This window comes from Cyclopterus lumpus, chromosome 21 (assembly GCF_009769545.1).
Source record: "Cyclopterus lumpus isolate fCycLum1 chromosome 21, fCycLum1.pri, whole genome shotgun sequence".
Classification (NCBI taxonomy): domain Eukaryota; kingdom Metazoa; phylum Chordata; class Actinopteri; order Perciformes; family Cyclopteridae; genus Cyclopterus; species Cyclopterus lumpus.
The window spans coordinates 16,105,794-16,122,205 of NC_046986.1; the positions used below are offsets into that span (position 1 = coordinate 16,105,794).

General features: G+C 39.8%; 1 protein-coding gene across 1 annotated transcript in view; it reads right to left on the reverse strand.

Annotated features, from left to right (window-relative positions):
• Positions 1–16,412, reverse strand: part of lrp1bb (low density lipoprotein receptor-related protein 1Bb) — a 172,887-nt gene that overhangs the window by 21,216 nt on the left and 135,259 nt on the right. Inside the window, exons 58-77 of the mRNA XM_034561869.1 lie at positions 14,415–14,596; positions 13,972–14,171; positions 13,457–13,645; positions 13,165–13,313; positions 12,817–12,910; positions 12,455–12,571; positions 11,747–11,866; positions 10,810–10,929; positions 8,513–8,629; positions 7,323–7,429; positions 5,341–5,473; positions 4,907–5,013; positions 4,644–4,776; positions 4,208–4,330; positions 3,899–4,021; positions 2,210–2,350; positions 1,787–1,921; positions 1,243–1,362; positions 805–1,046; positions 215–438 (exon numbers count right to left, since the gene is read on the reverse strand). Coding sequence (XP_034417760.1) covers positions 215–438; positions 805–1,046; positions 1,243–1,362; positions 1,787–1,921; positions 2,210–2,350; positions 3,899–4,021; positions 4,208–4,330; positions 4,644–4,776; positions 4,907–5,013; positions 5,341–5,473; positions 7,323–7,429; positions 8,513–8,629; positions 10,810–10,929; positions 11,747–11,866; positions 12,455–12,571; positions 12,817–12,910; positions 13,165–13,313; positions 13,457–13,645; positions 13,972–14,171; positions 14,415–14,596 — 2,876 coding nt within the window. The remainder of the gene's footprint in view (positions 1–214; positions 439–804; positions 1,047–1,242; positions 1,363–1,786; positions 1,922–2,209; positions 2,351–3,898; positions 4,022–4,207; positions 4,331–4,643; positions 4,777–4,906; positions 5,014–5,340; positions 5,474–7,322; positions 7,430–8,512; positions 8,630–10,809; positions 10,930–11,746; positions 11,867–12,454; positions 12,572–12,816; positions 12,911–13,164; positions 13,314–13,456; positions 13,646–13,971; positions 14,172–14,414; positions 14,597–16,412) is intronic.

Here is a 16,412-nt window from a genome sequence, read left to right on the forward strand (position 1 = left end):
GACGCCTTAATGTTTTTGTCAATCTTTGATTTAGCATCTCACTCACATCTCTCATGTAATAAAAGGCATTTATTGTGAGGCAACAGCGGGCTACGTTTGGCAAGACATGTGGCCTAATTGTTGATTGGAGTGATAATCTCCATGGTCGGGAGGAAAAACTACATACCAGATTAATCAGAATGTTTATGATACAACCCTGCTGTGCACAACTTACCCTCTGGCCGGGTTCACAGCGATGGCGTATGGCTCTCCTGCTATGTCAGTAATCAAGCGGGTGCAATTTGGTCCCTTCAGTTGCCCCACATTTATGGAATATCGTAATTTAGTCCAGTGGGCTGTGTAATAGCTGAACCAATGCATCCGAGAGTGATCAGTCCAATAGATGTTTCCTGTGATCCAGTCAGCAGAAATGTCTCTCGGTCGACGGAAATCTGAACACTGCAACCAATAATAAGCGCAAAGTCAGGCGCTCTATTCAACATTTGTGCATACATTCATCTAGAGGTTTGTCGCATAAGAGACATAGCAGAGACACATTTTGAGTGCAGGCTCTCAACAGTAGATGTATCCCCTTCCTGTGAATTCACAGAAAATTATTAGCAATAATTACCCTATTGCTTATAATATCTGTGGTAAGAAGACATAACGAGACATATTCAAGATTTTTTTGGAATAGATTTGTATGAACATATACTTGCATGCTTTTTGATTCACTCAATCATTGAGTTGAGAAAATATGCAACAGACGTGAAAATTGTGCTGTGATGCTTGAAAAAACAAGAAAGACACACTCGATATACTTACAATGTTTCTGACATTTGTTTTAGTTTGACTTCTTTCTAGATTGTCTTTGTAAAAAATTCCACCGGGGTTAAATTGGGTAGCCCAGATAAAGTTTTGGTGGTGAAACAAAGCATCCATCCCGATAATGCGGGCATTGTCCTCAATGTGAGTGAGCAGTTTGTGTCCGTGGCTCTGGTTAAATGGATACACAAAACTTCTGATTTCAGTGTCATTAGAAATGTAGAGCACACGATCTTCTGGTCCTGCCCGGTGAGTTATTAATATGTAGAAAAAGAAAAGAAAAGAAAATTGGCTAAATTCCATCTCGGTTATTAGACAACAGTAAAAACACAGTGCATAAAAATACAGTATATCATTTTACAATGCGATCATATCACCAAATTAGCATGTATGCAGAGCACATCAAAGGATGTTTGATATTACACTTTAGGCTCATACCTTTTGCTATGCAGTTGCCATTGATATCCTTATAATTTCGGTCACATGTGCACTTAAAAGATCCTTTAGTGTTTGTGCAGTAATGAGAACATGTGTCGAACTGTAGGCATTCATTTATCTCTGGAGAAAAAAAAAGATATGACTGATTTAATTAGAAACAGGTTGCTTCGGAAAACAATTTATACTTTTCATTATTGATGAGACACTTTCAACACATTGAGAGATGATGGGTAATAAATGACGAATACTTTCCGGCACAAGAGTCATATTATGTAGCAATATATATTTCATTAATTTATATTTACTTAATGCTATGGGGATTGTGGGTCTTTGTCCTACTTGTTCTCCACATAATGGGGAAGACTGGCAGTTTATTGTCATGAAACTAGAGGCCCTAGTTTGATTTGTTGTTACAGGACTTAACCTGGCTGATCTAAGGAAAATAAATTGTTAACTCAACAATCCAGTGGAAAATGTTAACAATTGCTGTAGCATTACATGTTCCAATGGGAGGAACACAATAATACAACTGATCCTACATTACCTTCACATTGGCCTGTCTGTTGGTTCCTCTTAAAGCCAGGTTTGCACTGACAGATAGCATTAGCATTTGTTTTGTTGCAAATTGCATCCTCTCCACATGGATTTGTTTTCTTTTCACATACATCTCCACTGGAAGCTGCAAATAAAGACAGGACTTTGATTACACCATTCCTCTGCTTCTTAGATACCTGCTGTGCGTCTCGTTTGATGTCCAAAAGCAGAGAGGGCAGCATCTTCTTTCATACAGTGAACAGCACACGTCAAACGTTAGCATACATACAGTGCATTACCATAAATAACAAAACATCTCATTTACAATGAGAACATTTCTTTGCTTCTTGGTTACATCATTGGTGACATTTGGCACGTTTCATCTCTTCCGCGCTCTCCCTTGATCTGTTTACTCAACTGGTTCTGTACTTACAGGCCTTGCAGTCTTGCTCATCTGATCCGCCATCACCGCAGTCACTGAAGAGATCGCACTGCAGCTGGACTGGGATGCAGCGCTGGTTACTGCAGGTGAACTCTGTCTTCCCACAAGGCCGAGGTCTTCCGGCCACCACCTCTGCTTTAGTACACACAGGTTTGGTTGATGAGACACAAAAACTCGAAAACCTAACTCATGTGGTACCAAGTATTCAAATGTGAATATGCTGCTTTCAGTTTCAAAAGATTTAGTAGAAGATGAAAATTCTGAAATGTGCAACAATGAGGGACGGAGCTTATTGACAATTCTTTACCTATATTACTTTCCCTTTTACTTCACTGCATTATGAAAATAAAGTTAAAGTTAAACAATACTTGTTTCTGAATGACTTATTCTATAAAGGGTCAGTCCATTTGTAAAGTAAAGAATGAGACAGCTGTTATTTGTTAAATTATTTAACCAAAACATGTTTGAGTTACTTTGCATATTTAGTTTTTGATCATTAGTCTACTTGAATTAACTGTACAGTTTTCCTCTATCGAAGCAAATGATTCCAAAGACAAATGAGAGTTTGAAGGAAGTGAAAGAACAAAATGCGGTGACACAGAGGTGGATGGAGGGAACAGTGGGATTAAGGGGAGATTGAAAGGATGGATGGTGGGATGAAGCACACAATAGTGAGAGGTAATGGAGTGAGGTGAGAGATGGATGATGTATCCATGGAATCAGAGAGGAAGATGAATGGAGGACAGAAGGAATAAAAGAGTGAAGGATGAGGGAAGTGATTTGTCCCTTCCTTTCCTGTCTGCTCGGTGTGATCGTCACACCAGACTTGTGTCGGGGAAACGAGTCAGGAGACTAAAAAGGGTCGGCAGCTGTTATGTTGTCGGGCATACCAGAAAAGACAAAAAGCCATTTTCAGCACAAAAAAAAACTACCAAAAGACTAAACAATGTCGAGTACACCAAATGTGAGGTGATAATGTGGTCTCAAAAAATATTTGCATTTTAAAAAATGTTAAATCACAAATCTTTTTCCATAATTTCCAACCGTGCTGGATTGTATAATTGCATGACTTTCACATATATAGTACACACAGTTCATTCAGTGCGAGGCCAATAATCCTCTCATGCATTAGAAATCGGGCCTAACCTTTGACCCTATTTAAAATGTCATCAGAAAAAGCTGCTGGGCTTGCTCACATTTATCGACCGGGTCAGTATTTTATATTATATACCAAAGGGTTTTAACTTAGAAGGTCATACGATAAATCTGAGTGATAAACAAGCAATAATGTGTGCTTTGTTAGTTAAACAAGATGATAAAGAAAAATCACTCTCTTATTCTAAATTTCAACTCATAGAAAATGTGATATGGGGTCTCACGTAAACACAGCTGCTTTTCAGGGTTCATAAGTTAACAACATTGGGAGCCACTGATTTGTAGAACAGTTTAGAGTTCACTATTAGGCTTTGTATGTTGTGGGTTGCCCAGTTCTGTCCCAGCCCCAATTAATATTTTAAGCTGTTCTGTCTGTACTTCTGTGGGTTCAATGACAAGTGCATCAGGGAAGTATTGTTATCAAATAATACAAGCATACTTCTGCACTTTCATTGTATTTTCACATAAAAAGCTTGCTTGGTGCACATTTAAAATCAGATCTCTATTGGTGCATTTTGTGCTCACCACACTCGTCTTCATCCGAGTTGTCACCACAGTCATCCACTTTGTTGCAGACTTGGTCTGTGCGCAGACACACGTGATCATTTCGGCAACGGAACGGCCTCGTAGGAGGGCAGAGAAGCTTTGCTGGAAATGAAAAGACACGAAAAGTTAATAGATATGTCTTTCAAAAAACAAAAAAAACAACTGCGTGCATTCATTTATCAAAAGACAATGTCATTTTCCCTTTTGGAAAATAAAATAGTAGTGGTTTATAAAATATACTAAAACTGTCCTCAAAGGAAAGCCTTGTGAGTGACACTTTCAACCCACCACACATGTCTACGTCTTCGTCAGAGTTATCTCCACAATCGTCTTTGCCGTCACACACCCATGTGTGGAGTTTGCATAAGGTGTTGTTGCAAATGAACTCATCAGTCCGGCAGAAGAAAGCACCTGTAATTACACAAACAAGTCTTTCAACCCTCGACCTTGGGTAGAAAAGTGCATTCAAGGTGGAAAAAGATATATTTAAAAAACTGTCTATGACAAGATTGAATGACATAATGATCCAGAGAGCCCTGAATAATTTTCGCTAAAAAATCGAAATCGATTAATCTCACCACAAATCTTTCATTCTCATTGTATTCAAAAACCTTACCTCTGCCACATGCTCTCAACTTACCTGCCAGATATTATTCTCTATTGCTATGTCTCCACCACACCACAACACATAAACACACTGACGCAAGGTCACACTCATACCGACCCTGGCTGCAGTTTTCCTCATCACTGTGGTCCATGCAGTCCAACACGTCATCGCAGTGCCAGCGCCGAGGGATGCAGTGGGCACGATTCAGGCAGAGAAACTCATCTTCTCTGCACTCCTTTACGCAGCCAGTCTGTCAGCACAGAATCATAGTAAATCATCACAAATGTCCATTCTAGTAATGTTGTCAGCTGCAATCAGAGGACACCAAAACAAATAATCTTTTGGTTGCTTTTATAAAAATCATGTGAAGCTGCACTGACCTCATCTGAGCCATCCAGACAGTTGTCATGTCCATCACACCGCAGGCTGGCTGACACGCACCCTCCGCTGGCACACACATACTCGTTTACGGAACATGAAGGAGCTACTGGAGAAGGGCAAAGTGTATCAGTCAGCATTGGGCCTTTCCTCAACTAGAAATCCCTAAGCTGAGACATGTTCAAGTTGAAAACTCCACATGAACAATGTCCTGCAGGTCAAAGAGGTCATGCTACTTTCTGCAATAAAAAAAGGGCTTCACAGTTTGTGGCCAGTAAAAAGACACTTCACTTCAAATCATCTCATATTGAATTGCAGAAAGGTGTATTTTCAAGGTCTGTGATAAGCACAATAGAAAATGCAATTGGTGCACAGAAGTACAAGTCTGTACACCAAATACAACTCCCTTAAAAAACTAGAGGAAATCGTTTTGCACCTGTTTCCTGGCAGTTTTTCTCATCTTCCCCCATCTTGCAGTCTTCTTGACCATCACACAGCCACTTGAGCGAGATGCAGAGGTTGTTATGACAACGAAACTGGTCATCTGCACAGCGGGCCTCACAGCCTTTCTGTTAACGCATACAGTAAAGAAATAACATAACTATATAGTAGACGATCAACGTCACAATGAAATTAAATTGCGGTGTACGTTTGTTCGGAAAAAACAAACACTTTACATCTGAGAGATATCACTGAAAGTACCACTGATGATGTAACCGTTCTATCCTCAAGGCAGGGTTCACTGCTCATTGTTTTAGGACTTCAGGGCTTGAAAAAGGTTAAATAGGTGAAGAGGCCCTTGTGCTCTCAGTGATGTACTGTAATCCTCATTTTAGAGTTGAATTGCTTTAGGACCTTGGCCAGTAGCCTCTCAGAGAATATTACATTTATAATGCACTTTCCGAGCCACTCAACATATAAAGGAGGTTTACAACATGTTGGGTTTAGTGTGAATACAACATGGACCACTTTTATATAGATGAAGAAAACTGCTGTGATACCTTAAATGTTTTGACTTTAACATTCAGACTTTTGGTAACTGAATAAATCAGCAAGAAAATAACTACTGTAAAAACAAAACATGTTTAGAATATATAAACTTGTGAGTATCTTCGAAAGCTAAGGGAATAATGTACGTTGCATCTGTTTATGATAGTAGAATAGAGGTTTAAAATAATTCAAAAATTATTCATTGCAGTAATCTTCCATGCTCAAATACATATGAGCAGTTCACACTATAACAAGGTGGACAATCTACTCCATGATGGCCACTATGAATAACTACATTCAATAATTACTGGGTATGCTAATGCTGATTGAAAGGTGACTTTCTTTCCTGAGACTATTTGCCTGCACTGACCCAGAAAGTTTGCAGTGGGGAGACACATAATAAAGGGTTGATTAGGGTTGCACTGCTTTGCATGGACTAGGAGTACATGTACAAAATGCTGTGCAAATGTTGAACATAGAAATACATTAACAAGAATGATGAATAGTAATAATAAGCCATTGTCCTTGAATTATGCATTGCACTGCATCATTACCACTGATTGAGCAGTTTTTGTATGAATACTGGAAACATCTCTTTACACCATGCAATGCTTGATAAAGGCACATTTAAGGTAATTTCTTCACATATTACAAGAGCGTAGAATTACAATGGCAATTTGAAGGTTCGTAAATTTGGATATTTAATTATATTTATGAACAAAACAAGCACTCTTTGTTTTGCTGAGAAGCTTGGGGGATTAGGATTTTCAGAGGCAAATAAACAAAATGAATTTCACTCTTTCACTAATGCACTTGATGGTACAATGACTCACGCACAATCACAGAGATATTTTCTGTCCAGCATTGTTGGAATATAGCAACCAGTATGAGTAGATTTGGATCAACACAATGATGTATGTAGATAATGGAATTATTTACCTTGCAAGAGGCAATATGCTTGTCCAATTTGATATCCCTTTGGGAGTAGGATACTTAGTCTGTGCTTGGGCTGCAAGCTTAGATACTACCACATGTTTTCAAGAGATCAATTAAAGACCAGAGCAAAACCCTAACCCTAACCCTTCATAGTATTCATCAGTAAATACTGTTATTTTGTAATTTGCAAATGTATTTTTTAGTAGCCAGTATAATATATAATAGTTCATAACAGAATGGTTACCACATGGTTAAATAAGCAAAGTGCTTGGAATGATTCCTCTTCACATTGTTCAAAGGAAAAAGGGAACTTGTCCAAAATGCTCATGGCTGATTTAAAAGGGTTCTACTTTTGGAGATAATTTCCAGAGTGCAGTAACTTATTCTTAATATAGCGTCTTGCTAATATCTGTGCCTCATTAGCAGCACTCATGTGGGTTTACCTTCCTCTTTGATTTATAAGTAAGTGGTACACATATCTCAAACACTGGCCTCATCTGAATTATCCAGGCAGTCATAGTCTCCATCACAGCGGAATCGGGAGGAGATGCAGTCTCCGTTAGCGCAGGCAAAGTCCTTGTGGTTGCAGGTGACTGGCTCTACGTAGAGAAAAACAGATACAACCATTTTGCCAGACTGTTTATTTTTCCAGCAGTATACATAGCAACCGTGCATCCCCAGATGCAGTAATCGGCCAAATCTTTTAATTAGCAAAACCATCATTTTTGCTAATTAGAGTCATTTTGTATTAGAAGTGAAGAAACTGGCAAAGCTGATCAAGATGTAAATACATTCATTGCAGCTCTCACAATGGAGGGGGCGACATACTTCCTGGAGCCAAAAAGCTTGTATCTGCCATTTAGTGCAAGTCAGTCCCAAGGACAATATTAGGACGCAGCTAAACAGCTGCATCAGATCCAGTGTCTGGGCCCTCCCCTTGTTATCATGGACTGCTAGCTAATGCAGTGTGTGTATGTGTGTGTCATGAGCTGTAAAAAAGACTCCCAGCAGGCATTGCAGCAAAATCTGATTTGTAGCCTCTCCACTGTCTGCTGGTCCACCTGTTTAATACTTTGCCATGCAACACTTGACTGGCTTTTATTTGCATCTTAAGTTACATTAATAGGTTAGAGGAATATGCATCGTATAAACCACGCAAATGATGCACACTCAGCAAAAAACACAGAAGGCATGCACAAAGTCATGATGTACAGGCAAACAATCTCTCTCTCTCTCTCTCTCTCTCTCTCTCTCATGCACAACAGAAATGCAATTTAACGAGGTGTGTGAGTTACCAGTGTCATTTCATGAGTAAACAAAGGTTTTCTTCTAAAAGTGATGATGAATATACCAACGAAGGGGAATATGAGCTTGGTACAGAGAAGAGATGATATCAAGAGCTCAGGAGTCTGAGACTCTATTGTCAGAGAAACAGCATGGATAAGAACGCGTTGAGCCCAACTGAGTCAATAGTGGGAAGGATCACCCAATGTGTACGGATACAAGGGAGGGTGTGTGTCTTTGTGTGAGAGAGGGTAAGAGAGGTGGTGTGGTGGTGGGAGGGGCACCTGGGTGTCTTCAGATAAGTTAAATTCTTCACTGCCTAAGTGTGTGTAAAAACTACAACAGTGAATACAAACGACCAAACTGAGCTGACAGAAAGTGAGGAGTCAGGTACTCACTGCAGTGCTCCTCGTCTGAGTTGTCTCCACAGTCATTCTGGCTGTCACACCTCCAGTGGTCTGGGATGCAGTTGTTATTCTCGCAGCGGAATTCATGAGGTCCACAGGTCTTTTCATCTTTTTCATCAGGAGCAAACAAACATGAAGATGAAAATGGCTTCAAAGAGCATGAATATTAATAGTGTGCTAGCTATCATATTTTCTATGTGTAGTAATCATCATTTCCTCAGGGTTTCCCTAAGCAAGTCTGACACTGAGTTCAAAACACAGTATGCAACCCTGGAGGCTAACGCACCGTAAGATGAAATACCTGACTGTGCTACCAATCATCTTCAACAGAATCTATGACAGGAAGTTGGCAAAATTGAACTTTCTTCAAGAAAACATCCAAGAGAATTACAGAACACAACAAAAGCTGAAGCATTTGATTTTGGCTTTTGATACCCGCACCCAAACTCGGTTTCTGTTTCAGTGTCCTGTCAGTGCCAACAAGTACCAGTGCAATTGACAGTGATGTGTTGACAGCAGCTGCGATACATTGTCTGGATATCAGCTTGTCACTTCTTTGTCTGTAATGTTATTGATTTTAGTAAGTAATATTTAAAATGCCAAAAGTGACACTGATGTTCACATATTTCTTATTGTGATGAGAACAGCTCATAAAACGTTTAATAGAGAAAAACAAAAATGATGAGCTCTAATCATCTTGTGCACAATGTGTGAAAATAGTGGACTCCTTTAACATACACACTTAAAGTAAATTGGTCACAGGACTTACGTTTAATAATGTTTCCTAGTCAAAATACCGAGCCTGCTAATCAGACTGAAGAATTCAAAGATGTGGACAGAGGTCCCCGATCCAGGCTACAAAATGTCAATCACACAATTCAATAAATGGCATTTCAGAGCCAATTATGGTCCTGAAGTATTGCAGTCTTAAATTGGGCATTGCAGTGTTAAACATTAATGGCCAGAATTATCCAACATATTTGTATTTATTTCACAGGGAACAGATGCTTTGATATTTGCTCCAGCAACACTTCCTCAGAATGGGTTTTCAAAGTCAAACTGAGAGTTTCAGTCATTTCAGTGCAGACATCATCATGGATAATGGCCAAGGTAACGTTGTTATCAGTTAGGGAAGAGATGCGTCAAAAGAGGAGGGTGGCAGATTCCGCCTGGATCTCTCTCCAACATGACAGCAGGAGGAGAGAATCAGGAGGGAAAGCTGAGAGCAGCAGCGGAGGACACAAGGCAACAATTCATTAGGAAGCAGCTCAGTCAGTCACTAACAGCTTATACAAGATGCGAAGCAGGAAAAGAAAAACAATATTTCCCTTCGAAGTCAGAGCTCATTATGGTGCTAACAAGCAAAACTTCCTTAAACAGTCTGAGGTAATGCAAAGTACAAAAAATAGATAGCTATAGAGGGGCAGCATCTCCTTTGAGTGATCTTAAGTGTTTAGAACTTTAAGTGATGAAGACTATCGGATGACACAAACACTGAAGATAATGCAGTTTGAGGGGCTAAAGTCAAACATCAGTAAGGTACGCAAAAGCAGCAGGAAAATCTCCACATGAAACCAACCTCAAACCACAAAGGACTCCATTGAGAGCAGGTGTGACTTATCAAACATTAAAGCATGAATATTCTCAAATTGCAATGTTCTTATTCTTCAAATGAATAGAAAACACCTGGTCCACGCACACAGGCAGATCGGTCCCCTGCCTGTGAAGGCATACCGTACATTGTGGATAAAGTCCCATTGTGAAACTATACTTCACTATTAAAATAATGTATGTCAAAAATATGATACAGTAAATTATGACTGACTTCATGACTCGAGATATTATATATTTGATCTATTTGACAGGAAAATTGTAAAATTCTATGTGATAAAACTTTACAGAGCTTTGCATTATTGTGGAGTCGTCCTGATCGAACTCTGGCTCTCCACAGAGGCATGTCAAGCAGATATAATATCCTGGTGCATAGTGCCGGAAAAGTTCCCAAGGTGCCCTGCCCCAGTAATAATGGCCTTTGTGTGTGTGTGAGGTCAGCATTTAAGACTGACAGCTGCTAGAAATGCCAGGCAAACTGAGATCATAATGCTGAGCTCTTACTCTGAGAGGGACAGCTGTCCTTCAGGGCATTCTCCCTCAGTATATCATCAGATTGGGGGATAGAACACATAGAAGTACCAAAGTGAAGCCAAGTGTAAAATTAATTCAGATTAAATCAGATTCTTCTAAGTGAAGTGGTGTGATTTATGGTGAAGTGGGGTTCAACAACTCACCGCAATTAGCCTCGTCTGACCCGTCTGCGCAGTCAGGGTCCTCATCACAAACCCAGAGTTTGGAGATGCAGTGCATTGAGGCCTTGCACTGGAACTGGTCTGGGGAGCAGGTGCTTTCAGCTGGAGGCAGAGAGACGGGCAGCATGTTTGGGATGGTGGAAGTAATGACCAGAGTAATCCGAGTGTTCATAAAAACTACAGTGATATAAGAACCAGTGAGGCAGTCATTCATTTCTGCAGAAGCCTTGCATACCTTTTCACTGCGTTATTATAGCAAGTAGTTGCTTGGTAAAAAAACTCACATTGTTTTAGATAGCGTTTTAATTTCAGTGGTGCAGTGCTCATTACACAAGTGCATTCAAAACCACATCCAATCATTGTGGAAGTCTAAGAAGGGGTGAAGTGATTAGCTTCACTTTAATTAAAGCCTTTTTTTTCTAAGTCTCTTTCTCCTCCTTACTGTCTTGCATTCTCTCCCCCCACTCTGATCCCTCTTGCAATCACATGCAAGACAAATGCAGCAGTCTCAAAGACTGGGTGTGATATGGGGTGTGATATTCCGGCGAGTTACATCACGGCAAAGCAAATCTTTTCTTATCCTCTGTGCGATTAGTATCTAATCCTATTTCACAGGCACAGCCAATAACAATTTGGAATTTCCTAATGACTGCATTACAACGTAATGTTAATGTCGCCATATGGTCTGTCCAAACACATTAATAAAATGACTATATCAAAATAAGACAATTTAGGTAATTTATCAGAATCCACTAGATTACAGCTCCAAACAATATCTTATCTTATTATCTAGTTATTTGTCTGCAATGTTGAGGCAGAATGATCAAACGGGGGATACGTTCATAAACTAAGCGGGATATAAGCTCAGTAAAGCCATTTTTAAGACAATGATTCTTAAAGTAACAATGCAGTGTCTTACGGCAGTCTGTCTCATCCTCTCCATCTCCACAGTCGTCCTGACCGTTGCAGCGCAGGTTAAGAGGGATGCATTTCTGTTTCCTGGTGCATTTGAACTGGCCCGACAGACAGATGTATGTCTCTGAAAGAGAAAAAGGGAAGGAGCAGCGGGAGCTTGCATCAATAAGAAATGTTCGGACGACAAACCAAGCGAAGCCTCTAAACTATTACTACTGACTGTGATTCAACCTACAGTACAAAACCCTTAAATTTACTGTCTAAGGTTTAGTAAATGCAGTGTCTGCTAATGAAAGTTTGTATTGAAAAATAAAAGTGAATGCAAATGAAAAAAACTGGTTGGGACTATTTAATCTAGACTATGAAATATTAACAAACAGTAAAAATGTGACAGCCATCATGTAGTAAGAACCCAAAGTGACATTTAAAAATTGCCAGGTTGAATTTACATGATTTTGCATAATTCATTTTTCATACAATTGATTGATTGAACAATGAATAATTAATTAATTAAAAAAAATGATCTTGATTAATTTTCTGGTGCATACCAAATTAATTAATTTGCTAATTGTTTCAGCACTAAATAGTAGCTACCAATCGACAGAAGAAAATCACATAGTACCACACTGGACACGCGGTTTAATAGATTAATAAGTGAGAATGGACCAGTAACAAACAGTTAAAATCCTCCTCTTAGATGTTCCATCCTTACCACAGTTAGCTTCATCTGAGTTGTCTCCACAGTCGTTCTCACCATCACAGATGAATGGGGGAAGAGCACAAAGGCCAGTCCCACACTGAAAACGGCCAGGTTGACATTTGAACTCAGCTGTTGGAAAAACAAATCATAACTATATGTTCGGGTTTATGCACTAAAAAAGTTCCCTCAGAGAACATATAAATCATTACGGAGCATTGTGTAAATGCCGTTGAATGCTAAAAATATAAACAACAATGGCAACAAACCTGCATTCAATTGAAAGAAGGAAAGACTCAATGCAATTTGTACATCCCTCAAAGCTGACCAAAAATAGGACTATTTTAAAGCCAGCCTTTGAACAACATGGCACTCACGGCAGTCAGTAGGTTCATCTGATCCATCCCCACAGTCGTCCACCGTGTCACACTTCCACCAGAAAGGGATACACTCATCTGTCCCGCAGCGAAACTATTAGTAACCCAGACAAATATAACAAAACAAACACAGAATTTGAGTCAACATGAATATTGTATTCTCTTTTTAAGGTTAAACTTTCTTCAAAGCCAAAATCAATACACAACCATTTCCTCAGCCCGACAGCACACGCCAGAAAAGGAGAGTGCATGAGAGTAAAGCAATTTGCCCGTGGGGGGGAAAGTACTGGTCAGAATAGAAAAGCATCACCATGGTACAACTAAACTGTGGGAGGAGAGATGGCTGACCTGACTAGAAGTGCAGTTGGAGAGGCAGGTTTTGTTGTCAGCTGCCAAGTAAAAATTAGTGGGACAGGCACATTTGTGTTCTCCGCCGGGGGATAGAAGACACAGGTGGCTGCATCCTCCGTTTGCAATCTGACACTGGTGCTTGGGTACTGTACAGAAAGGCAGAAGGACATAACTGAGTTCAAACTGTGAAACATGAATAATTTCCTTCTTAAAACTAAATATGAGGCCCGCAACAACTGCTCGGCATGAGAGGGCCGAATGAACACGAGATGGCAGATGGACTTCGTACCTTCCGGCTGGCGCAGGGAGTGGTAGACCTTGATGGATTTGATGGCTTGCCAGGAGTTGAGGAGCTCCGTCCCTTGAGCGCCAGAAGTCTTATGAGCACGTCGTAGTGATTTGGACTTCCCATCCGTCCAATAGACAAAGTCCTCAAACAAAGTCAGAGCCATTACCCCTTGGATGTGATCGTAAGACACTGAAGAGGGGAAAAAATGTCCGTTATAAGCTTCAATTAAATTATTATTTCTTAATTCAATTTAACAACTTCCTTTGCAATAGGGGTTGACATTTCCAATAATTCACAGCCACAACAGCCTCATCTATCAGGTTAACGGACAATGATATATTTCTTTGCATTGCTAATACCCCTATAGCATATTTACTAACATAACAACATAATTTAAAAGTCAGATTTGGAGCAAGTAGAGCTCTTTATGCTCAGCTAACCAACTGATGGCTCTTCTCATTAAACAGATAAAATGTTAAACTCTTCTTTAAACATGGACAACACCTTAGTCCCACCTTTGTGTCTTTGGGTGCCATCCATGTTGGCAAGCAGGATGTGGTTGTCGTCTGCCCAGTAGAGCCTTTTGTTGGTGTAATCGATAGTGAGAGCAGTGGGGCTATAGATCTCTGTGTCAATGATAACCGTTTGCCCTCGGCCATCCATGCCTATACGCCCAATGTGAGGGGGTTCACAGCAGTCTACCCAGAACACGTACCTAGTCAGAAGTATAGCACAGTTCAAAGAGTTATATACTTTAGCAGACAAACGTGATGGGAATAAAGAATTAGTACCGACACAAAATGAAACTCCTCTAATGAAAGCTGGATCTAACAGTTTCCAGATTAATAATCTGAAAGGAGCAACTCCATCCCGCTGTCCCTCAAGCTGAGAAATCAAGCCTTATTAAGAAAACACTCAAGCATTATGGTGAGCTTTACAGTAATGATAATAAACGTACCCTGTCTGGGGGTCCAGGGCTAGATCTGTGGGGTTCTTGAGGCTAGAAGTGATCAGGGCGGTAGGGTAGAGGCCATTGGCCTTGGACACTTCTAATGTTTTCTTTTCCGCATCACACCAGTACAGATTCTTTCCGATCCAATCCACTGCTAAGGCGCTGGGCACTGCTGTTCTGTGAACTATCTAGTAATGCAGGGAGAGGAAGGTCAGTTTCAGTATGAAGCCTTGTCTATTGCTCTAAATTCTTCCATGGATGATTGTCAAGAACTATAAAAAAAATAAAACTGATATAAATAACACATATAAAGACATATTGTCAAAAGTGTCTCCTGCATTAGTTTGCCACTGTCAAACAAAAGAGCATGTACAATGGAAGGTTCTTCCTCTGTCAGGTAGGAGCAACTTATTTCAACCCTGACAGGAATCAAAATCAACTTTTTGTTGAACAAACAACAATCTATGGCCTCCAAGTATGCTCTCAGTGCGACATTATTTTCTCCTCCATCAAGCCAAATACAATACATTTTTTTCAACCGCATCACACCCACATCCACAGCTGAAAGGAACATTCTTGTGATTTGTTTTAGATCTGATATACATGTGTTGCCATTGTAATGGCTCTAGATGCACATGCAGAAACTGAGTTTTATTTTTTTTCTTAGTAAATGTGTCACATAAGCTGCCTTTCAACCAAGAACCTCCTGCTAATTTTAGTCGCAGGACTACTGTTCAAGGAACAAAAGGTTCCTTCAGCGTTTCCATAGCGATTAAAAAACCTGCAAAGACTTAGCAAATGAGTCTGCTGATGTCTGAAAAAGCAACATGACATGAGGACAGGGCTGATGGTGGTAGCAGCAGCCCTGTAGCCTGCAGTTCAGTGTGCATACCCATCTCATACAGTTCTGTTTACTGCTGCATGGCATTTACCGATACATGTTGGATGTAATAAATGAAATGCAGAGGGAGAGTGTCTCGACAGTAAATAATATGTTGTGTGTTGGATGGATATGCATTTGTGCTCGACAGTGTATCTGCTGTGAAACAATCAGAAAATAACTTTTTATTCTCTCATTCTCAGCACAGTCTCTTTCTTCTAATCCTCGCCCACTGAGCTCGCTCTCTATCTACCGTACAATTTTCTCTCCGTCTTCTTTTAAATTAGTCGACATCAAAGCCTAACTTCACTTTTAATGGTATCAAACAAAGACAAATGCTGTCCCGTCATCCAAAAAATTTCCAAAATTGATGTTAGAGTAAGTTGTTTTATGAATAAAGTGCTACGCATGCTGAAGCAGCGACAACACTTTGTGTGCTGTCAGACAGTACTATCCCCCAGCAGGGAATTTCTTGGGGGGTAATATGTCCCTGGAAAATGTATTTAGACCCTGGATTCTATGTTTCTAGTCCCTGGTGAAAGTTCTAGAGAGTCAGCTGTGATTAAATATATCATTAATTTCATATGTGTACAATTAGGATATCTTTAGTAACTAACATGACTATGACATGTGTCTACCGTCTGTGCTTCTTGTACTTAGTCATATTTAGGTATGTTTATGTGTGCACAATATTTGCCAGGCAACATTATGGAGAAATAAATTACGAGCTCCTTACATATTGCATTAACTGACAGCTCAGAGTTTTGCTGAATGTTAAAAAATATCATGACATCTTTGTTGACGGCAGGATTCCTGTGATGTCCTCTATGACCCAAATTATTTCACTCATTGTGAATGGAATGTAATAGTTTGGTGTTAAGCAAGAAGTATGTGCAATATTTAGCCAGATCTAGCAGTTATATGTAAGACTTATTAATGAAGCTACCAATGTTGTTTGACCCATGCATAATTATGCATAACACATTTCTCATAATAGAGACTACAGACAGAGTGCACACATCATTCCTTCTGCTGTAGCTACAGTGGCGACATTAGTATGAATATCATTTATCTCAATCAGTACAAACCTGTTGTGACTTTTAATCACATAAAAACATATTTAT